This window comes from Sarcophilus harrisii, chromosome 3 (assembly GCF_902635505.1).
Source record: "Sarcophilus harrisii chromosome 3, mSarHar1.11, whole genome shotgun sequence".
In the NCBI taxonomy this organism is placed as follows: Eukaryota; Metazoa; Chordata; class Mammalia; order Dasyuromorphia; family Dasyuridae; genus Sarcophilus; species Sarcophilus harrisii.
In genome coordinates this window covers 319,808,289-319,834,118 of record NC_045428.1, presented here as the reverse complement: position 1 = coordinate 319,834,118, position 25,830 = coordinate 319,808,289, and the positions used below count along the sequence as shown (strand labels likewise).

Sequence of the window (25,830 nt, the reverse complement as noted above, 5' to 3'; positions counted from 1 at the left end):
AGAAGGAAAGGGAAAAGAGCAAGAGGGAGGAAAAGGAGAAGTAGGAGGAGGAAGGAGGAAAGAAGAAGATGCAAAAGAAGAAGAAGAATCAAAAAAAGAAGAAGAAGAAGGGGGAGGAGGAGGAGAAGGAAGAGGAGGAGGAGGAAGAGGAGGAAGAGGGGGAGGAGATCTTCTTGTACTACATGGGGATTCCAGTTGCATTGAAGTCACTCCTTGATGCCATGGGTCCTACCTTCCCTTCAGAAACATCCAGAGCTCCCACATCTGTCATGAGATACATACCCTTTGTGTCTATGTCTGACAGATGTTGAGACATATGTATGTGAAAGAGCCAAGATTAGATATCATTATTTCCCAGATGGTGTGAATTGAAATAAAAAGAGAAACACTCTTATGTGACAAAAATTGATTCCAGAAAAGAATAGCCTACTCCTGCAAGTAGACTGAACTGGTCCCAAATCATTTTAGGCTGCATAGAATCTATCCAAGGGCTTCTGTCTATGATGTCACTATCTTGATACTTATCTAGAGACTCTGGGCAAGTCTAACTCTAATTTTTCTGGGTTTTGGTTTGAGGTTTCATATAAGGATATGTAAAAGGAAAACATTCATTTTTAACTCTAAATTTTAGGAAACTATAAAAATAGCTTTCAAGAAGGATAAATTTATAACCTTCCTTTGAAGTCCTCATTGCACTAGAATTCCTCCTTCATGGTAGGTGCTCAAGATTGTATATTTAGAGCTAGGAAGAACCTTAGAGAAGTCAGCTTATCCAATTCTCCCATTTTACAGATGAAGAAACCAAGACCAGTGGGATTACACAGACCTGGCTCCTCTGACTCAGAATGTATCATTCTGTCTCCAACTGGCAAGCTTAGAGCCTTCACCCTGAAGCTGAAGCGCTTGTCCTGTGGTTTCAGTCTCAGCAGTTTTGAAGGCCATTTTCTTTCGAGAGGATGTTAACAAACCATGAGTTCACCATTAAGGCTATAACTAGAACATTTTTCTCACTAAGCAAACACAATTGTACTGGAGACACAGAAGACAGGTCCCTGTGTTAGGAGAGGAGGCTGGCCAAACCATTCTCACTGGGGAGAAGTGGCGGGTATGATCCCATGATAGACTTTAAAGGGTGAAAGTATTTTGGGATGAAGAGAAACTTCCCAATGTCTCTCAGACTTGTGCTTTTAAGGCATTTGCACCTCAGTTTCCTTATATATAAAATAGAGTAGTGATGGAAAGGAATGGACTAGGGGGCCTTTGAGCTCAATATTGAGGGGCCCAACCTTTGTTTACTCTATTGTTTGGCCCCAGATCGGCCCTGCAAGCGTTTGTCAAATTCTCCTGGGGGTCAGGGGAGGGATGGGGGGAGGGAGGAAACCCCCCAGTTCATTCCAAAGAAACTCCACTGTGAACTCAAAGGCGCTGGTCCTGGTTGTAGACATCAGCCACAAGAGGGCACTATTGTTTCACCATGAGAACAAAAGATTTAGCCTGGCTCGGAAAATAGCACCTCTCAATTCTGTCTAGCAAGGCCAGACCGAGGCGTTGTGAATTGGGAAATTGTCTTCAGCACACCTCACTTGCTGAGGTTTTTTTTAGCCTTTATACCCATTTTTAGCACCAGTACTCTCACACTTTCTTCATATAAAGAAAAGGTTTAATAAACTAATTCATCTTCAGCGTTTAATATTCAATATTTCAAATTTAGTAATAAAAATAATTCACATTTCTGTAATTCTGCCAACACTTCAGACTCTATATATCTAAAACTGAATTCGTTATTTTCCCCCAATCTCCCACAACTCACCCCTTCCTCTCTCCCTTTCTTCTTCATTTCTTTCCTTCCTTCCTCCCTTCCTTGATCCCTCCCTCCCTTCCTTCCTTCCTTCTTTCTTCCCTCCCTTCCACCTTCCCTTTCTCCTTCCCTTCCTTTCTTCCTTCCTTCCTCCCTTCCTTGCTCCCTCTTTCCTTCCATTCCTTTCTTCTTTTCCCCCTCCTTCCCTCCCCTCCACCTCTCTCCCCTCTTTCCTCCTTCCTTCCTTCCTTCCTTCCTTCCTTCCTTCCTTCCTTCCTATTCTTCCTTCTTCTCTTTCTCCTTCCTCATTGTCTAGTCAATAACCAAGCATCTCCAATATTACCTTCATAACTTACCCATCTCCCCTTTCTTTTCATTTTCATGGCTACCATCCTGTTAGGCTGACTTGTCCAAATGTACATTATTGGACTGTTATTGGAGCTGTTCTGGTTCCAAAATCATATTTTACTTATTTCCTGTGTGACTTTGGACAAATCACTGTATCTCTCTGATATTCTATTTCCTCATCTATAAAATAAGGTGATTGGATTAAAAGTCTTTTGAGGTCTTTTCTTGCTCTAAATCTATGATCTTTTGACCTCAAAACTGCCCAGGGATCTTTTCTCTGCACCATAGAGATCCTTCCTGCCTACAGGGAACTTCATCCTTAAAACCAGTCCTATACTGATTAAAAAAAAAAAAAAAAACAGTGTCAAATTAACATTTTATTTCCAGAACCCTAAGGGAATCAATGGAGAAGTGTTATTTTCTCCAGAAGCCAACAAACTATTCATTTGCCAGACTGTCATGCTTCTTGAACTCTACAGACAACATTGTCACATACTGGTCAACACAAAGAACCTCAAAATTGGTTTCTGGGATCTGTTCCAGTCCCAAGATTGCCTATGCATAAGGTAGTCTTTTGTTGGTCTAAACCCAACAGGAAAATAATTAAAGTTTCTACTACAGGCCACCTTTCAGAGAGATCATAGTATTATACACTGAGAGTTAAACAGGATCTTAGAAGTTATTTAATCCAAATTTCTCATTTTGTAAATGAAGAAATTGAGATTTAGAGAGGTAAACTAGCTTGTTTAAGGTGTCACAAATAGTAAAAGGTTGAGCTGAAATTCAAATTCAATCCCTGTGTCTCCAAATCTAAAACCCTTTCCACTGTACCAAGGATTTTCTCTGTCTCTACCGAGTGGAGTCCAATGTTAAAGAATAGAAAAATCAGAACTTTTTAGGAACCTGTAATCATACTTGCTTCTATTATGGTGGAAAGCAAAAGAGATTTTCTTAGGTTTCTCTGCAGTAGGTGATTGTCTACAATGATTTCAGAATCACTGGGACACTTTCCCTCAAAAGTATTTCTCTGATCTGCTTTATCACAATTGATAAAGCATAAAATCACAAAATCATAGAATCACTGGTTTAAAAGAGCTTTGGAAGTCCTATGAAACATATTTGTTAAATTTTTCTTTCTCAATGAAGGGAGAGGTAAAAATGAGGGAGGAAATGCTCGTTAATTAAAAAATAATAATTTAAATAAAGATGTTCATTAATTGGAAAAAATTAAACAAAGATGGGTGACATTGGCTCATTGATTTTCCAAGTTAACATTTACATAAGGTCTCAAGATTTGCAAAACATTTTCCATAGGTTATATCATTTGATTTATAATAACTATGTGAGATAAGTGCTATTATTATAATATCTTACAGATGGGGAAACTAAGGCTGGGAGAGGTGAAAGGACTTGCCCAGAATAACATAGCCAGAAAGTATCTGAGACTAGATTCCAATTCAACTCTTCCTGACACCAACCCCAAAATTCTATACATTTTCAACCAAAAATGTCAATAGTTACTCAGGATTTGTTGTAATGGTAAATTGACTAAAAATGGTAGCATAACCTTGTAGTTAATGGCCTGAACTGTGACTCAAGAAACTGGAATTCTAATCCCAATGTCAATTCTGCCCATAGTACTGCCTTGCTGGGACCCTGAGCATATCAAATAACCCCTCTGCTCTTTTAAATGATAATACCATACCATTCAATTGATTTGGAATGCAAGCAAAAGAAATAAATTTCTTATGGCTCAATTGGGGGTACTCACTAACTATTGGAGATTATTTTAATAAGTACTACAGTACATTAGGAAATTGGTGGGGAGTAAAATTGTAGGAGGAAGGCAGATCATTGGCTACAAGCCTTTCAATTGATTTAACCACAGGAGCAGAGCACAGAACAGTATTGTAATTATTATTATTGATAATAATTACCAATGACTTACTGACACCTGGGGAGACAATGACCTCATATTTTTTTTGGCTTGTGAAAGCTTGCGGAAATCATAATGGCAGTCCTACATCCCTCATTGAATATTCCTAGGACTTAATAAATGGCCTCTGAGAGAAACTAATCATTAATTTAATACTGGGAAAGACCCACTTTCTTCTCTGCCTTCCCTCCCTTCCCCACCTTGCCTTTTGATCATTTTTTTATTAAGTTTTCTGGAACCTTACTTCAAATTATCAGTTAGGTATAGTCAGATTTATGGATACAAATGTGTGTGCACATGCACGCACACACACACACACACACACACACACACACAACCCTAATGTAGCCCAGGAATGAGTGCAAATATTGAATTTGCCTTATGGTACAGACTTTGGAAAACACAAAGGGACTTCATTCTAAATAAACTCCCTATGTGAAAAATCCATAGTACCAAACATATGTTTAGTTCTCAGGGGTCTCTGACTGGCTAAGCATAAGAATCCTATTCCTTAGTGAAAGCCAGAGCCTGGTCATCTCTTACTTCCCTTGGTGGTTATATCTTTGCCTAATAGCAGAGGGTACTTAAGAGAGAAATTCTCTGATTCTCAAAAAGTTGGAGACCTCTGTCTACTAGCTCTATCTCTGAATGGCAGTGCCCTTCTCATTAATATGTGGTCTAGCAAGGATTGATCTAATTCGTGTTTTAGACTTCACTGAGTGGAGACTTTGCCTTCTTTCCTTCTCTGTTACATTTTAGCAATTATGTAAACATGGCCTGATTGTATACAGTGTTTGACTATTATCATAGAAACAAAAGAAATAAAATCAAATCTATTAAAACAACTATTGCATAAGGGTTTTCAGGATAATAGATGGAATTTTCCCCAGAAGTCTATGTGAACTTCTCTTATGTGTGTTCAGGTGTTTGTACATGGTCATTCATGATGTGTTTTTGTCCTACAGAATGCTGATGCTACCAAACGCCCCTCTACCCTCGCCAGTCAGTTCAAGCAGTCCCTGGATCAGCTGATGAAAATCCTGAACAATTGCCAACCCTACTTTATCCGTTGCATCAAACCCAATGAGTTCAAGAAACCAATGGTAACTTGCATCCTTCTCCCATCTTAGTTGCCATTTTAAGGAAGAGCAAGCATTGTGTCACTTGTATCATCTGAGATCCAAGGTCCTAGCCCTCTTTTTTCTTTCGTTCCTCTTTCTCCAACACCATCTGTTTTTATCGATGATAAATATCTGTTAAGCACCTGCTATATGCAGTGCATTATGCTGGGTTCTGAAAACAGTTAAGTTTGGACATCTGGATTTGTAAAATAAAGAACACAACGTAATAACTTTCAAACATAAATTAACATCTTGAAAAGCAACTCAGGAAATAACTTCATATTTTTTGCCAATAAGGCTATTACTTTTTAAAAACTTTTTAAAATAATAACTTTCCTCAAAAAACACATGCAAAGACAGTTTTCAACATTTACCCTTACAAAACCTTGTGTTCCACATTTTTCTGCCTCTTCCCCTACCTCCTCCCATAGCAGCAAGTAATCCAATATAGGTTAAATGTGCAATTCTTCTAAACATATTTCCACATTTATCATGAGACTATTATTTTTGCTTTGAAAAGGAACACCCAAGCTTTCCAGAAAACTACCTGAGGTTTAAAGAACTCTGAGTCAGCTTCCACTGAAAATCACAGTTTTCAGAGAATCTATCAATGTATTTTCTCTTACCAGGTCATGTAGAAGAACATTTTAGTTTAAAAGAAAAGATATTTAATCAAAAAGCACAGCAACTAAGTCATATGGAAGACTCTCCATGAAAAGTAAATTATACATGATGCAGATTTGCTGGGCAATCCTCTTTTTCTTTTCTGCTTTGTATGTATAGAGATTTATTTTATTTGGCTTTTGCTAAGTTTAGGATTTAAAATAAATAAAGATTTCTCCCTCTGTCCTCTCCCCAGTAGTATACTTTCCCATCAATTGCCACTAAACAGTGGGAGGAATATATGTGGTGAACATGTGTGGCAAGTGAACAAACATTGAGGGAATCATAAGAAACGCGTGTGATCAGAGAACATGATGGCTTTGTCAACTCATGTCTCTAATAATGCAGAACCTCTCATGTCTTGTGGTGATATTGAACTGCTCTTTCCTTGGTGTCTTCACTTTCATTATGCTACTCTGTCTTGCTGTCTACTGATCTAGTTACCTCAGTTTTCCCATCCGTAAGACAAGGAAAATCATAAAACCTACCTCCTAGGTCTGTTCTAAGGATCAAATGAGAATAAGTGCAAAGCATTTAGTACAGTGTCTGGCATAGAGTACGTGCTATATAAATGCTAGCTATTATTATTGGTCTTACCACTACCAAACCCTTCTGCCCAAATTCCTCACAATATGGAGATTTTGGTTACAGTCCCAGCTCTGGAACTAACTCTCTAATGTGCTGCACCTGTGGTTTCCCCTTTGCCAGCTCTTTGATCGGGAGCTGTGTATTCAGCAACTACGTTACTCAGGCATGATGGAGACTGTGGAGATAAGGAAATCAGGCTATCCCATCCGATTCACCTTTGAAGATTTCTTCCAGAGGTACAAGCTGCTACTGCCTGTGCCTGCTCGAGTTGAGGTTTGTCTTAGCCTGTGCTCGGGGAAGGTTGGTCAGGGAACTTTGGAATTGTTTGTGCCCATCTTGCAAGTGCCTGCCATTTGGCAAAAAGTCTCACAGCCTGTTAGCTTGGCAAAGCAGATGGCCGGCCCCTTAACAAAATTGGAAAGTTGTTTATTTTGTCCTCAAAATTCTCCCACCTTCCTTATCCTGTATCCTTTTACCTGCCAACTACCCACCCCTCTATTCTACCAAAAATTTCCAATGCCCTTATGCTGCCTTTTGTTTCCAGAGGCTTCATGTAGGTATGTTCTCTCTTAATGTAATGATGTAATGCAGAGAGAGCTGGCTTGGGAGCTGATTGCATTGCCTTTCATCTATCCTGATATATCTTGTAAGACCCAAATTTTGTATATGTCGTCCCCTATTTGATTGTGAACTCAATGAGGGCAGAGACTGTGTTTTTGCCTTTCTTTGTATTGCTAGCATTTAACACAGTGCCAGGCACATAATAAGTACTTCATCAATCCTTGTTGACTTGACCAACATCGTCTGTAAAATATAGTTTAGTAAAGGAATATGTGAGAGTTCCTTTGTTGAAATATCCTAGAGGAACTGAGGGACTCACTCTCTCCAGTGCTCCAAAAAAGGACAAATGTAGGTGAACAGGAACTCATCCTTGCTGCAGCACTAATCCATCCCTATTTTGTTTGTTTTGTTTTTAATGACAGCTGCAGGACAAACCTCGCCAGGGCACTCTGCGCATTTCAGAAACCTGGCTAGGAAAAAATGAAGACTGGAAAATGGGGAAAACCAAAGTCTTCCTGAAGGTAAGCCTGGCAGAACATACCATTGTCTCTATCTTTTAGGAAACAAGGTACAAGCAGATACTATGTTACTTATGCCATAATCTTATAGATTATATAAAAGGATTTGAATCAATCTCCTGGTTATTCAGTTGACTCAGACTGTTTCTATTGGCAAGTGGGCAAAAGACTTTGGATAAGGATCTTCTGACAGGCACAGATTGAAATAATAACAATAATAACAATAGTTAGCATTTATTCATATTGTAAGGGTTACAAAGAGCTTTCCAAACATTATCTCATTTGATCCTCACAGTAACCCTGGCAGACAGATGTTATTATTATCCTCATTTTATAGATGAAGCAATAGATAGAGTGCTGGATAGAAACTTATCTTTTTTGAGTTCAAATCTGGCACCAGGCACTTGCTAGAAAATAGAAATTAAAAATAAATTAAAAAATAAAAAGATACTTGTTAACTGTGTGACTGTGAACAAGTCATTTAACCTTCCTTGCCTTAGTTTCCTCATCTGTAAAATGAGCTGAAGAAGGAAATGGCACACTCTTTCAGTATCTTTGCCAAGAAAACACCAAATGGGCCACAAAGAGTTGAATATGACTGAAAATGATTGAACAACAACAACAAAAACAAAGATGAGGAAAATGAGGAAGGTTAAATAACTTGGCCATGGTTATTCAGATAGTAAGAGTCTGAGGCTAACTTTCAACTCAAATCTTCCTGGCTCAAGGTCCACTGTTCTATTTGCTATGCCACGTAGATTAGATTATGGTCAGACCAGTATAGAAAGGTTTTATTGGTCTAGTGACTGAGTAAAGTCTTCTGGTCTTTACATGTCTACTATTTGGTGTATACAACTTATCACTGCATTGGCAGCACCATCAGATTGAAGTCTGAGTTTATGTAAATTTCAGGGGATTAGGAGGACAAGGACCACCAAATTGTTTGGAAGGTATAGTATCTGATCTCTATTTCTAAGACTTTTTTTTAAGTCTATGATTTCTTCACTGAGGATATTCCCTCAATCATTGAAAATCATGACCCCAACAAGCCTTTCTGAGGTGCGATGAACAAAGTCATTTGTCACCTTCTGGGGATGAGTCTCTGTGATCTTATTTAAGCTGATTTTAGGAAATAGTTCATGCAGTTCATTTTTGAAATCACACTCAAAGGTCTTCCAACTTAGTATCTACTACAGCTTTCAGTCCCCTGAATTAACATTCAAGAATCCAAATTCACTTTATTTAATGTCTTTTTTACCCCCATTGAATCCACACAACCCCTCTCCCCAATAAGGCAGGTTGGCATTATTGACAGCATGTCAATTAAAAGCTTGTGCTTTACAAAGAGAATGATATAGTCCCTAATCTTTGCCTTTTGAGAGTTCACAATAAATGATGCATACTTGAAATGCAAAGACTAAAGAAGACCTTCCCCTCTCTTCTTCAGATGATAGAATCTAGCAGTAATATGAATGAAATAATAAAGCATGTATTAAGAACTTATTATATGCAAAGCAATAGAGAAGGCTACAGCACTTATTAATCACTTACTATGTCCCAGGCATTGTGCTAAGTACTTTACAATATTATCTCATTTGATCCTCTCAATAAGCCTATAAGTTGGGTGCTATTATTATTTCCATCTTACAAATGAGGGAAATGAAGCAGAGAAAGATTAAATGATTTCCTCAGGATCACATACCTAATAAATATCTGAGGTCAGATTTGAATTCAAGTCTTCTTGACTCTAGATTCAGAGCTCTGTTCATTGTACTACTAATTATTTTTAGAGAAACAAATAGAAAAGTAAAACCTTCTTTACTCTCAAGGAATTCACATTCTAATATCAAGAGACAATATCCAGAACAAGTTTTACTTGCATATCAGAAAAAAATGCCCCATAATTATTAGGGTATAGTTGGTGATAATGCATCTTTAAAGCCATTTCCACTAACAAAATTATGTGAGTTTCTGATAATGAACCATTTAACAATGCCAGGGACTTTGGTGGTAAGAACTTTCTCTTCTGGGCCTTGGGTGGCTGCAGCCCCTGCAGACAAGGTTATCAGGCTATATTTCCATAAGAGTTTCTTCATGGGATGATGGCTATGGGGCCTGGAGTGGAAGCAGAATTGGTGACTGGGAGGCTACTATTTCTGTGGCTTTTGAGCCTCAGTTTCAGTTGGTAGCAACTGGTGGTGGTGGTGTTGAAGAATAGACATTTTCTCCCAAGTGATTGCCCCCCTTAATGATTATTGTGAGGTCTAAGCCAGAAATAGGCCAGTAGTCTGGGCGACATTGCCATTCTCAAAGCTGTTGGATTCAGGGTCCTGGGCTATTTCTCTTTGGGTCAGAGTGGAAGCAGTAGTGGGTTCATTTGTCTGCATGTATTAACTCTTGCCTCTCCCTCCTAGTGCCTTATTACTTCACTTAGGCTGGTTTACCTGCCCCATATCTAATTCTCTCTCAGGATTACCAAGATACCCTGTTGGAGACGCAGAGGAGCCAAGAGCTGTATAAGAATGCTGTCATCATACAGAAAGCCATACGGGGATATAAATACAGGTATGCCTGGGTCTGCCCCTTACCCACTACCCTTCTTCATGCCTCTTGAGTTCCTCTTCCTCCAAAAAAAGAAATTCCTCCTAACTCCACTTTCTTAGATAATTGATCAATATTGATAATATAGAGAAGGGGGAAAGCATTTATATAGCACCTACTATGTGCCAGCCACTATACTAAGCACTTTTTGCAAATATCACTTGTGATCCTGGGGCCAGATGTTCTCCCTTTATCCAATTAAGTGCCATAAATGTTTATAGAGCTATTTTAGTATCTTCAGAAATGTGCAATATACTGATATTATAATGTGTAAATTGGTCAATATTAGCTCATTTGTAAAGGACAGTCTCATGAAATCACTAGACTTATTTTGTTTAGACTTATTTGTTCTTTAGAGCAAAATTAAGACCATTAATGGGAAATTAAAGAGGCCAATTTCAGCTAAATTTAGACAAAAGCTTATTAATTTGAGCTGTCGGCAAGTACATAATGAGATACTGACTTTCTGTGTCACTTAAAATGTTGAAGCAGCAAACAAATAGTCATTTCTCAGGAATACTATAAAAGGAATCCCATTGAGAGGGAAATTGTATAAATAATATTTAACAACTCTTCTAACACTAAAATTCTATAATTTTATCATTTTATGATCAACTAAAAGGAATATCACTGTGAAAACAAATTGGTCCCCAGTCACAAGTACCTCTGTGAAACCAACAAGGGAAATTCAAAATCAGAGTTGCTGCCTAGAAATATTGCAGAAGTGTGGAGGCATTAAAGATAGTAGGATAAGAGACTCAGGCCTTCTACCTGTATCAGTTTAGTAGGGTGAATTGGAGAATGGATAAAAGCCAGAGCCTCTAATGTCAAAAGCAATTTGTCAAACAAGGATGGAGTCAGCAGTCAATAGTACCACCTCTAACATATAGCATGTTTCACTGCCCTATGCTTTGGTGGGCACTAAGAGACTGCTATGAATAGTGATTCAGTAATGAATCAGGGAGGAAGCCAGCTAAGGAGAAAATGAGAGAGGGAAGAAAAACCTGTAGGTGACAATTAAAAAAATGATTTCTCATCTTCAACACTTCTAGCATTTGTCATTTCAAAGGCATGGCACTTTCCTTACAAGACATATAGTACGCCTCTTTGCCTTGTATGAAGTGTATGTATCTTGTAGGAAGCAATATATTAAGATACTCAGGTTCTTAACCTGGGGCCCACGGACCTCTAAAGAATCCAAATATAAATTTCAGGCTATCAGGCTAACTCAGATGGGAAAAAAAATACATCTCTATTTTAATATAATTATTTTCTTTGTAATTCTGTATGTTTTATTTTATATATTTAAACATATTCAAAGAAGGAATCATACACTTTGCCAGACTGTCAAAAGTGTCTGTGGCATAAAAAAAGTCCCTGTGCCTCAGCTTGCTCATCTGTAAGATGGGGAGTTTGGACTAGAGGTTCCTATATTTCATAAGTTGCTGTGACTCCCAGCCCAAAATTCATGTCCACATATCCTTCCATCTAGGAATGAAGGTATCTATGTTTAAGTAGGCTAGTTATAAACACAATCTATTTTCTGACCTGTATTCAGTTACAGTAATGTCCCACATGTTACAAAGGCTGATCCCTTCATGTAGCCAGGTGATATTGTGTGGCTCAAAGCAGGGCAGAGTAGGTATCTCTAGCCTCTTCCCCCATTCTCCAAGGAAGAGTTTAAATCCTCCCAGAAAGAGAAGCAGAATGTAGGTCCTGGAGGATACTCTGAACTCCTTAAAGACAGAGGATACTGGGTTATAATTATATCTATATTTTCCCTTAAGTATTGAGAAAAATATTTTAATTGTTAATTAAGTTTTAATTGTTAATTAAGTTTAATTAAATATTGTTAATGTAGGGGATGTTATTTTCAGCCTCAATCTAACTCCTGATTGTTGCTTCGTTAAATGAGATAGAAACAGGGACCCCAAGCTTTATATCCAAAGCTTGATTCCTTTCTCACCAAAGTACCATTTCCACAATGAACACACCTTCAGCAATTAGTCAAGAAACCCATTTATCCACTCTGATAGCAAAACAAATCAGAGAAGGTATACAAAGCAGAATCTAGAACAGATAATGAGGGAGAGAAGAACTCTCCCATTGGAAGAGAGGTAACTCATTTCAGCCTAAAGAAAGAAAGAGAGTCCCAGGTGTCACCCAACATGAAATTCCCCAAGTCTCTAATGTAGCAAACTGGGGACAGGGCATGCTGGAGAGTGACAGCTCCCCTCAGCTCTTCCCAGGGTCTTTTCCTTTAGTAATCTGAAGTGGGATTGCCCTTGTCCATCTTCTCCTTTGAAGCTGGAAATGAGACATACCCAAAGTGATTACAAAGCCTAAAAAGACCCATGAGCTTAAAGGTCTAAAGATAACTGAAGAGCTTTCTTGCACCAACTCTCCACACCCTAACCCAGATATTCAGAAGGCATCAAAAGACTAACACTCAGGAGAGAGGGTAGGGTTGGATATATAGATCTGGAACTTGTTTGCATAGAGATGATAATTAAACCCAGGATTGCAAATGAGATCACTGAGTGAAGTAAATTAGAGGAAAGGAAAGAGGAGAGAAGAAGAGAGAAGAGGGGAGAGGAGAGGAGGGGAGAGAAGAGGAGCATGATATAGGATCTGCCCAAGCTTGTAATTCATTGATATTACTTTCAAAAGTTACTTTTGAAGTAGGGTTACTTTCATGCCATGATGAGGGATCAAAGTAGGGTTTGAATAAAGAAGGCTGTTCTATCAGCCCATAAGTGATTCCTATCACTGTGATGAAAAAGACTAGGCAAGAACTATCTCAGATTTCATATTATATGCTGTCTTCACATTCCCCTTGCATGAACTATTTTCCCCTTCAATCCTGCATAAGCATTCGTTTTTATCTGATTTCATGTGCACAAAAATATTTGAAAGTCAGTTCAGTTTAATGGACAGAAAGCAGGAAGATGTGGATTCAAATCCTACTCTGACACATCTTGATTGTGTGACTCTAGGCAAGTTATTTAACTGTTTAGTGCTTTAGGAAATGTTCTAAAACTTTAAATATTTAAGAAGATACTGACTTAAGACTACAAATTGCAAAGTGATTTATAGAGGGAATTTCCTTACTTACACTGATAGGATCACAAGTCTATTCTCCAACTTATTCATGCTCATGAGAGCAGAAGAATACAAAGTTATTTTTGTTTTGGTTTTTTTTTAAAATCAGTTATATACTAAATGTCTACCAAGAATGGTCCTTAGATTCATATTTCCATTAAATTTTTTTAAAAAATTTTCATCTCCAAAGTTGTTATCTCTACCTATCATACCAACATCACCAACTGCTTTGATATTTCTGAAACATTTATATTTCCAACTGGCATTTTCTGTTTCTAGGAAGGAATTTCTGAGTCAGAAGCGAGCAGCTGTGGCTATTCAGGCAATGTGGAGAGGTTATGCTGGCAGAAAAAATTACAAGACGGTAAGAAGGCTGGTTAAGGATCCTCAGAAATCTGGGTTAAACCTTAAATAGCTCTAAAATCCCTGGAAGGCTACTCAGGGAAAGATTGAATAGAAGACTGATAACTCCATTGGAGACCCTGAAAGTGAGCAGTTGCCTAAAACAAACTGGATTGGATTTATCTTCCACATGGAAAAGAGAAAATATTAGCTGTGGGACCCTGGTTATATGACTGAGCAAGTCACTGATCCACTCAGTAACTTTAGTATAAGTTTCTGGGAAAGTATCATCTTACATTGTTAGAGGGAGTTTTGTCACTGGGAGGTTCCTCATACCAATGAATTTAACAATTTTTTTTCCTGAGGCAACTTTTGCCTGAGGCAAAATCCTGACTTGCCCCAGGTCACACAGCTAGGACGAGTTGTGTCTGAGGTCAAATTTGCACTCAGGTCCTCCTGACTTTAGGGTTGGTGCTCTATCCACTGCATCACCTAGCTGCCACAAATTTAACAACTTTTAAAAAAAAGAGTAAGGAGAATACATTTGTGGACTAGTTTCTCTACAGAAGTCAATATTATATCTACTGCCAAGGACCTCCTAATCACCACGTTCTAAAGCCGTTCTTAAGCCTCAGTGTTCTGGGCCTCTCTACTGCATTTGACACTGTTGACTATCCCTTCTTTTCTGACAGTTTCTTCTAGGCACCCTTGATTTCCATGACATTGCTTCTTCTTTGTCCCATCCCTATCTTTCAAATAACTTCTTCTATCTGATTCTTCTACCTCCCATCTCCAAGAGAGCGGATATGGGTAAAGCCTCTTTCATGCTTTACCCTTTTCAGACTTGTAGAGACCATCTTGAGGGGCCTATTTAAAGATTGTAAATGACACAAAATTTTAAGTTGCCCACTCCCAGCTGGTAAAGGCAGGGAAATTTTGAATGGCCCATTTGCATATGAAAAGGTCAGGAAAAGCAAGAATTGGTAAAGTCATTTCCACATCAAATAGGAGACAGATTTTTTTTTTTTTATAAACAAGTATTTTTTTTCTCCTTCCTACTCCTCCCTCCAAAGAAAAACAAAACTCTTGCAATGAGGGTTGTATAAATATGCATACATTTAAATATATAAGTATATTCAAGACAGATAGATAGATAGATGAAGAGAAATATATATCTATATGACACATTATAGGAATTTATTTTGCTTAAATATATGTAGATAGATAGATATCTATATCATATCTCTTTATATAAAAGTATTTCTATATAACCCTTATCTACATTAAATCTCTACATATATATATATATATATGTAGATATATATCTGCTTCTGTCTTTCTGTTTGTCTCTCTGTCTCTGTCCCTCTCTATCTGTCTATCTTGTGTCTCTGTTTCTGTTTATCTGTCTGTGTCTGTCTCTCTTTCTGTCTTATTTCTACATATTTAGCCTATTACAGTAGCTGTCCCTGCTTGGTAGTCATCCAGCTGCAGAACAGGATCACGGAGAGGAGTTGAGTTCAAGAGTTCTTAGCTAATACCCTGTTCTCTAGCTAATGAGACCTAGAGCTGAAATTCCTACAGGTTCTAAGATGTGGGCTCCAGTTCCTTCTGAAAGCTCATAGCAAGATCCTAGGATGGAGAATTAATTGAGCCCAAAGTTTGAAGCTTTGGTAACAACAGTCAAGCAGTACAACAACAGTCAATGTCCTCCTTCCATTCTCTTCTCAGCCCCATTTCAATCCCTTGTCATTTCTCACCCAAATATTGAATGTTCTTTGAAATGTTCTTTTTGTCTCAAATCTAATTCCACTCCAAACAATCTTCCAAATAGCTGAACTAAGTTTCCTAAAGTACAAATCTGATTATGTCAATTCTCTATGCAAAAACCTCTAGGGAGTCCATAAAATATAAATTCCTCTGGCATTAAAGACCTTCACAGTCTGCTCCATCTCCCTTCCAACCTTAGTCTATACATAATCTGCCCTTCTTACTGTTACTCATTCACACGTTCTATGTCCTATCTCCATGTCTTTCTAACAGTTGTTCCTCATGCTCCCTCACTGCCTCTGAGAAACTAGGAATTCTTTGAGTCTCAGCCCAAAAATGTCGTTTCACAAAAATTTCCTGATTTCCTCTAACTCCTAGTACTTTCCCCCATTCACAGTTACCTTCTATTTATTTTGGCTATACCTATATATGAACATGTTATCTTCTCTGATAGAATGTTACTACATGAAGGAGGAACTGTATCTTTGTGTCTGCAGTGCCTGATACTTACTAAATGCTTGGTGAATGACTGATGAATGCCTGTCTGTATATCTAAATGGGGCAGCTGGTGGTGTAGTGCCCACTTTCTAACACTGTGGTTTCCACTCCATATGGGGTCTTGTAAATAAATGTGGGTATCACAGAATTATGACTTATTATTTTTTATCAGTAAATGTTTGATTTGTATACCTATTTTATATATTCAGGATCACAAAAATTTCTCAGATGAAAAATTTAAGAAACCTTCATGTAGTAGATAATGTGTTGGACCTGGAGTCAGGAAGACTCGTATTTCTGAGTTTAAATATGGCTTCAGACACTTACTTTCTATGTGACCTTGAGTAAATCACTTAACCCTGTTTGCCTTAGTTTCCTCATCTGTAAAATGAACTGGAAAAGGAAATGGCAATTTTCTTTGCCAAGAAAATCCCACATGTGTAACAAAGAATCAGACACAACTAAAATTACTGAACAACAACAACCAAAAAATCTAAGTATCTCCCTCTCAAATCTCCCCTCAGCATCAATCTCAACTTCCTATGTGCAAGTCATGACTTCTGAACTATTTTCTCCCCCAAATCTACTATTCTTCCTAACATTTTTATTTTCATTTTTGATACAACCATTTTCCAATCCCCTAGACTAAAAACCCTAAAAATATTTGCCTTTTTCTTTTTCCTTTCTTAATATAGTCAATAATTTTCCAAGTTCTATCAAATTTATTTCCACCATCTCTCTCACATCCATTACCCTTCTTCACCTGCCTGCTGTATTGCTCTTTGCCTCCATTCTAATCTCTAGCCTTCACACTACTGACAAATTGATCTTCTGCACAACTCTCTTCAAAAATGTTTGATAACTTCCTTTTAACTAAAGGAGGGGTCACAAAGTCCTTGCTCTGATATTAATTTTCCACCCATAATTTGTCTTCCTTCTTTTCACATTCTCTATGTCAACCAATCTAATTGCTAACAATTTCTCATTGTGTCCTTCCTTCTCTCATTTCTCTGCATTTGTGCATACCATTCCCTCATCTCTGGAAGAGACTCGGTATCTCTGTCTTTTGAAATCTTTTCCTTCCTTCAAGGCCTAGCCTACATACTACTTTCTTTATTAGGCCTTCCCTGAGTCCCCCAGTCGTAAAAGTTCCTTTCCATTACAGTCTTTTTGCTTCTCAGTTGGACTTTTCCTTACTTACTTATTTCATTCTGAATCCAATACTTTTATTATATGTATTTGTATACAAGCATCTTCTACTTACTAAACTCTATGTTCTCTGAGAGTAGGAGCTGCACCATTTTCCATCTAATTCCCAGAATCTAGCAAAATACCATGTACACAGTTGATTCTTAAGAAATAATTGCTTTAATTAACAAGTTTATCTTCCTTTGTATGTTTCAATTCCTAAACTAAATTTTAGGTAATTCAAATCAGGTTTTATTCTTGGGCCTTAGATACGTTCATAACAAAAGAACTTTTCCCTCAGATATGAAATATACAACTATGAAATTCGGATATAACTTGCAAAATCCCAATATGATTTCCTTTATTAAGAATCATGAATGGATTACAATATAAGCATAAACTCTCAGCTAAAATAACAATTTCTGTATCTGTTTATTGTTTAATTAGAAGAATATATGAGTTGGATTAGAAATTTTCAGAGGTCTTGTCTAACTTTAAGATTCTATGATTCTGTCATCATTTGGAAAACAGGTTCCTTTCTGATTCTCCTGTTATTTTACTTAAATTCTTTCAAAATTTCTTTATGGCTCTGCCTTAGCCAATAGATATCACCTTTCCATTAATGTTATCTCTTGCCTTCCACAGATACTTTTGGGCTTTGAGCGGCTACAGGCTATCGTTCGAAGGCACCAATTGGCAAAACAATACAATGCCACACGGGCCAAAATTATTCAGTTCCAGGCCCGTTGCCGAGGCTATCTGATTAGGCGGAAGATTGCAGAGAAGAAGCAGGCAGTGGTAGTGATCCAGGCACATACAAGGGGAATGTTTGCCCGCCAGGGCTGCATGAAGAGAAAAAAACAGGTAGGACCTGAAGTCCAAATCCAGGGATGTTACATTTCAATGATATAGGCAAGGACTAGTGTGATAAAATAGGGGCATGGGTGATGATTGGTGTAAGTCAGGTAAAAGAAGGAAAACAGGTATAAGGTGGAATCATCAGAATCTCCTTAGTACTACCTTTTGAAGTATGCCTCAGAAGTGCATAGTTTATACAACTCTCTTTTTTATTCTTCCTTGTATGTATAAATGTTTGTTGATATTTATTAAATTCATGGTAAAAAATAAAAACAAAACCAAAAAAAAAGTATAACTTCCTAGAGCTGTGTATCCTCATGTCAGCAGATTAAAAATATATTCTGGTGTCTTATGTCTGTGACAAACTAAAAACATTGGGTTGGATTATAGCTGACCATTAGTCACGTTGAATCTTTGATGACTCAAATACCCAATCTCTGTCTGAGTGAATCTTCATCTTTTTGTGGGCTTATAAGCAAAAACAGAGAAAAGATAGAGAAATGAAGTTAGAGATTTGCATAAGAAGTGGAGTAATTCCCATAGACTTGTGATGGAGAGAGCCATCTGTATCCAGAAAGAGGACTATTGGGACTGAATGTGGATCAAAACATAATATTTTCACCTTTTTTGTTATTTGCTTGCTTTTTGTTTTCTTTCTCATTTTTTTCCTTTTTGATCTGAGTTTTCTTGTATAGCAGGATAAATGTGGAAATATGTATAGAAGAATTGTACATGCTTAACATATATTAGATTACTTGCTGTCTAGGGGCAGGGTGGAAGAAAGGGAGGAGAAAAATTTGGAACACTAGGTTTTCCAAGGGTAAATACTGAAAACTATCTTTGCATATATTTTGAAAATAAAAAGCTATTATTACAAAATAAGAAATGGAGTTAGAGCCAGATGGAAAGACAAAGGGAAGGCAAAGAAATATGTGTTTCAACAGAAAGCCCAGAGAACCATATTTTCTAGATCTATAGTGATTCCATTCAATTCAACAAGATAGCATCACATAATGAAAAAAAAGATAGCCTCAAAGCCAGAAAGAACTGGGTTCCAGTCCCAACTATGATATTTAGTGACTGTGACTGTAAGAACATTTAAATTCTCAGAATTCAAGGCAATTATCTAAGACTGTAAGTTAACAAGAAGATGCCAATTCATATGGATAGAGAGAGTTTCTTCATCTGGAAGTTCCCTACACCAACACAATCAGAGGTCCACTTCCTATCATCTAATATTTATAGTCCATATACTACATCTCACAGGATTGTTATGAGAATCAAATGACATATTGTATGTAAAGTGCTTTGCAAACCTTGAAGCACTATAGAAAAATCAGTGACCAATAGAATGTAAACTCCTCTTGTTCAGGGATGTCTTTGTATTCCCAGCACATAGCATCATGTCTGGCATGTAGTAGGTGTTTAATAAATTCTCATGGATTGATGTGGATTCCTAAGGGAATACAAAAGCATAGAGGCCATTACCTTGGTCCTTGAGGGATTTGTAGTGTGATTAAAAAGTTAAGATATTCACATGTGAAAGAGTTTGGTAATATGGGACATTATGTGACCATGAGTTATATTATATGGTACTGGCAATAAGGATTATAGTGATTTGAGGATATTAAAGATTATTTTGGATTGCAGCTTCAGGGAAGAGTTCGTGGAAGAGGTGGACTTTCTGAACAACTTGAAAGGATAGATAGAATTTGGATCTCTTAAAGAACCTGGTTATTAAGATACTATACAGTCTTTGCAATAAGGGTGCCTTGAAGACAGTGTACAGATTTATGTGATTGGCAGTCAAATCATTTGGTTCCTAGATGAATTGGAACATCTGGGCAGCCTAAACTTTTGGCCCCTTTCCCATAGCACCAGAATAGAGCTGAGGCAGAGAAGTTTGGGTTAGAGGGGGAAGAATACCTAAGACTGATTGTCAGGTTACAGAAGGCAAAGGAAGAAGCCAGTCGGCTCTAAAAGGTGTGGGATAAGCTCTTGTTGACTGTGATCTCTGTCCTGCCTCAGGAAACATAATGAAGCCAAATCTTTGTCCATGGGCCTGCATCTAATGATTGGAGACTCTCCTGAACTCTAACTTTCACTATTATTTAGAGATCACTTCTTCTAACCCTTCTCTGCCTCTGTCTCCTTATGACCTTTTCTCATATTGTTAGTCCATGGAGTCGAAGAGAGGAGAGAGGAATCTAGTCTCTGTTTTATGCAAGGGAGCAGCTGTGGCAACAAAGGTGGGTGGGGGAAGAAGGCCAAAGCAGGGTCTTCACTTGGAAAGAGAATTAGAGTAAGAATCAGGGGAGCTGAGTTCTAGTCTGGCTCTGCCACAATAAGTGAAGGACCCTATGGAAACCAGTTCACCTTTCTTGTTTTCAGTAGGAAATGTTCTCAAAGCTGTCACTAATTTGGACTTGATAGGTTGGGACTTTATGATAATATAGACCAGGCTAATATGACATTTATCTTTGTTCTATCTATGAAAAGTAGTTGGCTCAAATAAGGAATAGTCTGAAGAAGGGAATAACTTCCAATTCCACTAGGAACTTACATCTGCATAGAATGAATGTGTTTATTATAAATTTATCTCATGTGTAGATTGAAGAAACCTTTCTCTTTCCTCCCTGCTCTCTCTTCCCTGTCTCCTCCCCCTTCCCATAGAACTTGGCATTTAGCTTTGGGTGAGAGGTCTCCACTGTCTGGATAATAATAAGAGCTATAAATATTAGATGTAATATATACTGCTATATAATAAATATACACTAATTGGTTGAATGATGTTTAAGGGAATATGAAATCATAGAGGACATTACCTTGGTCCTTGCAGGATTTGCAGTGTGATTGAAGTTAAGATATTCACATGTGAAAGAGTTTGACAATGTGGGACATTATGTTGTCATCGAATTTGTTTATATACATAACATAACATGATAAATAAAATGATAAATGTGTTGTTATATGTTAAATATAAATTATGTATTATTATGTAATGAAAATTTCAAAATACTTTGAAATCCATTATCATTTGTGGTCCACATAACAACCCTATAAGGGAGGAATGGTAGGTGTTATTCCCATTTTAGAGAAGAAGAAACTGAGTTGAGAAAAACAAAGTAGTCTGTTTAAGTACATCTTGAGCAGCAAGGCCAGGACCATGTTTTTCATATTTGTAAGGTCAGTGCCCTTTCTATGTAGCACTACTCTTCTCTTAAGAATAAGCCAATAATTCAGATATCCTTCAGCTCTGTCCTTCTCAAGTGGTCTGAATTAATGAAATTTTACCTGAATTCCTGGCCTTCTAATTGTAGCTCAATCCATTTAGTACCCAATGGTCTTGCCCACTTGCACACTTATCAGTAACATTTATGCCTTTGATTTGTGAGGAGGAACATCTGACTGTCCCGGAGAAAGAAGAAGACGATAGTAAGAACCAGATGGACCAGCCTGCCAGGAATCTCCATTCAATATATGACCCTATCAGTGATACTGAAATGGTTGAGAAAGTGTTCGGCTTCCTCCCAATGATCATAGGTGGCCAGAAAGGCCAGGCACCACAGGGATTTGAGGTAAGTTCAGCCCATTCAATTGAATGTCTATTCTCTACCCAGCCTTCTTCTAGGAGTGGTAAAAATATAGGAAAAGAAAACATCATTCCCACCCTCAAAAAGCTTATTGTCCAGTTGCAAAGACAAGACACATTCCCATGCACATGCATACCCACACAAAACTGAAGACTAGTATAAAGCATTAAATAGCAAAGAAAAGAAGGAGAAGTTATTGACAAAGTGCTATAAGAAGATTAGGGAAGAAGCAAGATAAAGGGGAAATCCAGAAAGCAACAAAATGTGTCAGTGATCCATTTGAGCAGTATGTTCCTGTCTATCCAAGATCATTTGTTCAACAAAGCAAGTAAGATATAGAGAGAGATGCAGAAAGGACTGGGGGAAATGAAGAACAGTAGTTCTCAGATACTTAGAGTAGAATGGAGATACAAAAAGGGAGAATTCCACTAGGAATGCACACAGTAGTTCAATCACTTCTGTTAAATGATAGTCTGTCAGTCTGATCTTGAAGCTGTTTATTTGTCTTCCACCTTCTCAAATTGTGCTTTGTGACCCCATATGATGAGGTCTCATAACTGAATATGGAGGTCAAAAATATGGGGGATCTAAAAATGTGGGGGGTTATAATTTATTATCAGTAAAAGTTTGATTTGTATTCCTATTTTATATACCTATATACACAGAGTCATGTAAAAATTTCTCAGGCAAAAAGGGGTTGTGAGTGTAGAAATTTTAAGAAGCTCTTATTGTCTTTTTCTGACTGTTCCCATCAGGATCTGGAAACAACTACTCAAAAATTGACTGAGATAGACTTAGATACCATCCCTATGTCAGTGGAATCTGAGGAAGACATGGATGACCTGGATGAATACACTTTCCCCAGATTTGCTGCTACCTATTTCCAGAAGGCTGCTTCCCACACACACATTCGCCGGCCCCTCTACTACCCATTGCTTTACCATGAGGATGATGAAGATTTCAAGGTACCTTGTTCTCAGACCTCTCCTTCCTCAGGGTAGCTGAGGTCACACCCTCTCCTTCCAGATACAGGGGAGGAGGAGGAGGAGGAGGAAGAGAAGAAGGAGGAGGAAGAGGAGGAGGAGGAAGAAGAAGAGGAAGAGGAGGAGGAGGAGGAGGAGGAGAAGGAAGAGGAGGAGGAGGAAGAAAAGGAGGAAGAAGAGGAGAAAGAGGAAAAGGAAGATAGAGAAGGAGCAAGAGGATGGAAGGGGAGGGGGAGGGGGAAGGAGAAAGAAGAACAACTCTGGTTTTAAATGGGGACAGGGAGAGAGAAAATTGTGGTCCCTACAGCCCTGTACCCAGTCTCAGACAAGAATGCTAACAAATCTTTTTTTCTCTGAGGCTCCTGTTCCTTTTGTTGCTACTCACTCTCCTCCTGGAATAGGATAGTACAGTTTCCTTCATGCTATTTTCTTAGATCTCCAAAGTAGACCCAGATACTACCTTAGTGAGTGGTGGGAAGTTCTTTTCCTTTTCGCAGAAAAGAACATCATAGAATTGATCCTATTTCTTTAATGGTCCCAGTCCCTGACCAACTTCCAGAAAAATAAGTTGGTAGAATCAGGAGTTAAAAGAAGTTCTCTGGTTTCTGACAAAATTATGTCTATGTGTGTGACTACAACAGAAGAAGGAGGCACAGTGTCTGGCATATAGTAGGTATTTAATAAGTTATTTATTGAATTGAATTGAATGTCTCTCTATATGTGTTGGGTGACTAGATGTATGCTAGGTGGATGTTTGTGCATGAGCCTATATATGTACATATGCATATCCTAAAGGTAGGAAGAGTCTGTTCACAAAGAGTGGTCCCCACATCCAAGGTGAATCATTCTTGTCTCTGTTTCTCTGTGTCTCCTCTTCCCTAGACTGCTCTAATTGTATGGAAGATTATCCTTCGATTCATGGGTGAATTCCCTGAGCCACAGCTATTTGCCAAAAGCAGCAACCTCCAACACACATCAATAACAAGAGAAATCAAAGACACTCTGGGCAAGAAGAATGCTGCCCAATTTCTGACAGACAGCATGTCAGAGAAGGTGAGGAAGGGGGAAACTGAGCCCATTAATTAAGGGCAGGGAAATGGCACTTCTGATCATCCTCACTCCAGCAAATTTCAATACCTGATGACCAAAAAATAAAATGAAAATAATTTATTTTTTAAAGCTTTTTATTTTCAAAACATATGCATGGATAATTTTTCAACATTGACCCCTTGCATAGCTTTTTGTTTCAGCAAATGATTTATTTGAATGCTAGGGGTAATTAGTAAGAATGCTCAGCACTCACTCTATTATATTTCTTGATGGAAAGCAGTGGCCAAATTAGTCATGGCTTGTTGCCCAATGGTTAAAGCACATGCCATGATTCATAAGATTGGAAAGGAACTTTATAGGTCAGTGAATTCAATTTTGTCTTTTTACAAATGGTGCAGCAAAGCGGTGCAGTGGATAGAGTCCTGGGTCTGGAGACAGAAAAACCTAAAGTCAAATCTGGCCTTAGATATGTACAAACTATATTATCTTAAGTAATTCATTTAAATCTCCATTTGCCTCAGTTTCCTCAAGTGTAAAATGGGTAAAATAATAGCACCTACTTTACAGAATTGTATTGATAATCAAGTGATATTAATATCTGTAAAATGCTTAGCATAATGCCTGGTACATATTTAGCTTTATATAAATGTTAGCCAATATTATTACAAAACTGAAGTCTGTAAAACATAAGGGAATTGCCTGAAGTCACACAGGTAATAAATGCATAGCCAAAGTGAGACTGATCCCTATTAGCTCTATAACCATATACAGGGTATCCCCAAAGTTTTAATGCAGGTTTAACCTTCAATAGCTTTTGGGATACTCTGTATTTTAAGACATTGACCCATTAGGGGATGCTTTAATTCTGAAGAGAAGTTTTCTCTTCTAATTGCTTACATTTTTATGCTCCTTGATTATTCCTGAAGTTCTCTCAGCTCAAATTTCTTCAATAGATCCCTGATTTCCATGCATTTCAATTAATTTTCACAAAGGAAAATTGTCATTTAGCTTTGGGTTAACCATGAGTTATATTATATGGTACTGGCAATAAGCATTATAGTGATTTGAGGATATTAAAGATTATTTTGGATTGCAGCTTCAGGGAAGAGTTCATGGAAGAGGTGGATTTTCTGAACAACTTGAAAGGATAGATAGAATTTGGATCTCTTAAAGAACCTGGTTATTAAGATACTATACAATCTTTGTAATAAGGGTGCCTTGAAGACAGTGTACAGATTTATGTGATTGGCAGTCAAATCTACAATCATGAACTGGTTCCTGACCACAAACTCTAATTATGACTAATCCCCAACCTTAGCCACCAGATGACTACAAACTGGCTTCCTAATTCTGGCCACAGAATCTATTTTATAATCTCTAGCCAACTGACTCCCTAACCATGGCAGTGACACAAATGTGTATGCTTGATGAGTAGGGGTACAAAGAGTGTCTGGATGCCTGATTGGAACCCTTGTTCTCACTGGTGAGAATCTGATTCATACTGCTCATACTTTGTAGAGTAGATGTGAGAAAAGCCAGAAATAGATCCTGCCTCCTAGGCCTGAGTCATATGACTATCAGCACAAAGCAGGCTTTGCAGGGCACTGGTACTCATTATGTTCTTATTTTGACCTTAAAAATTGGGCCATATGCCATCAAAAAGCCAACACAAGCAGCTCTGATTTAGGAATTTGACAGCGATGAGGATATTCAGGAATCCTTAATTTGGTTCAGTGGGGATTTGATCAATGATTTGGGCAGATATTCCTGGAGGAGACCTGATCTTAATTGACCTGAGAGCACTTAAGTGGATATAACCTATTAAGTAGTGGATAGCTAATCTACAAGCATCTCTAATATCATTTGGATATGGTTACTATCTTCAAATATTTAAAGGGCTACCACATTGTTCTGCAGGTACCTTAAGTAAAGAGCTAGGAAGAATGGAAAGAAGAGAAAAATGGATTTCTGTTCAATATAAGGAACTTTCTAATAGCTCAAGCTGCTGAAAAATGGAATAAAATATTCTAGAAAGTAGTAAGCTTCCTTTAATTGAGGACTTCAAGCAGAGGCTGAATGACAACTTATTAGATACTGCATACAGAAGTCATAATTTGGATAAGGTTTTGACAAGATCACCTAAGGCCCTTTCCCAATCTGTCTAATTCTGTGAAGAGATGGTAACATTCACACATAAAAATGTTACTAATGAATCTATCTGAATGACAAAACCCCATTCATCTATTCAATAACTAACATTCAAAAAGAGATGTAAAGGAGGCAGAAGACAGCAAATTACTAGACTCTGAGAGAAA

The 25,830-nt window shown here is 37.8% G+C and overlaps 1 protein-coding gene across 1 annotated transcript in view; it reads left to right on the top strand.

Annotated features, from left to right (window-relative positions):
• The window catches only part of MYO7B (myosin VIIB), a 122,188-nt gene that overhangs the window by 35,989 nt on the left and 60,369 nt on the right, over window positions 1-25,830 (top strand). The window contains exons 15-23 of the mRNA XM_031961293.1: window positions 5,048-5,185; window positions 6,575-6,727; window positions 7,438-7,536; window positions 10,004-10,098; window positions 13,516-13,600; window positions 17,677-17,895; window positions 21,285-21,467; window positions 22,238-22,447; window positions 23,348-23,518. Of these exons, the coding sequence (XP_031817153.1) occupies window positions 5,048-5,185; window positions 6,575-6,727; window positions 7,438-7,536; window positions 10,004-10,098; window positions 13,516-13,600; window positions 17,677-17,895; window positions 21,285-21,467; window positions 22,238-22,447; window positions 23,348-23,518 (1,353 nt within the window). The remainder of the gene's footprint in view (window positions 1-5,047; window positions 5,186-6,574; window positions 6,728-7,437; window positions 7,537-10,003; window positions 10,099-13,515; window positions 13,601-17,676; window positions 17,896-21,284; window positions 21,468-22,237; window positions 22,448-23,347; window positions 23,519-25,830) is intronic.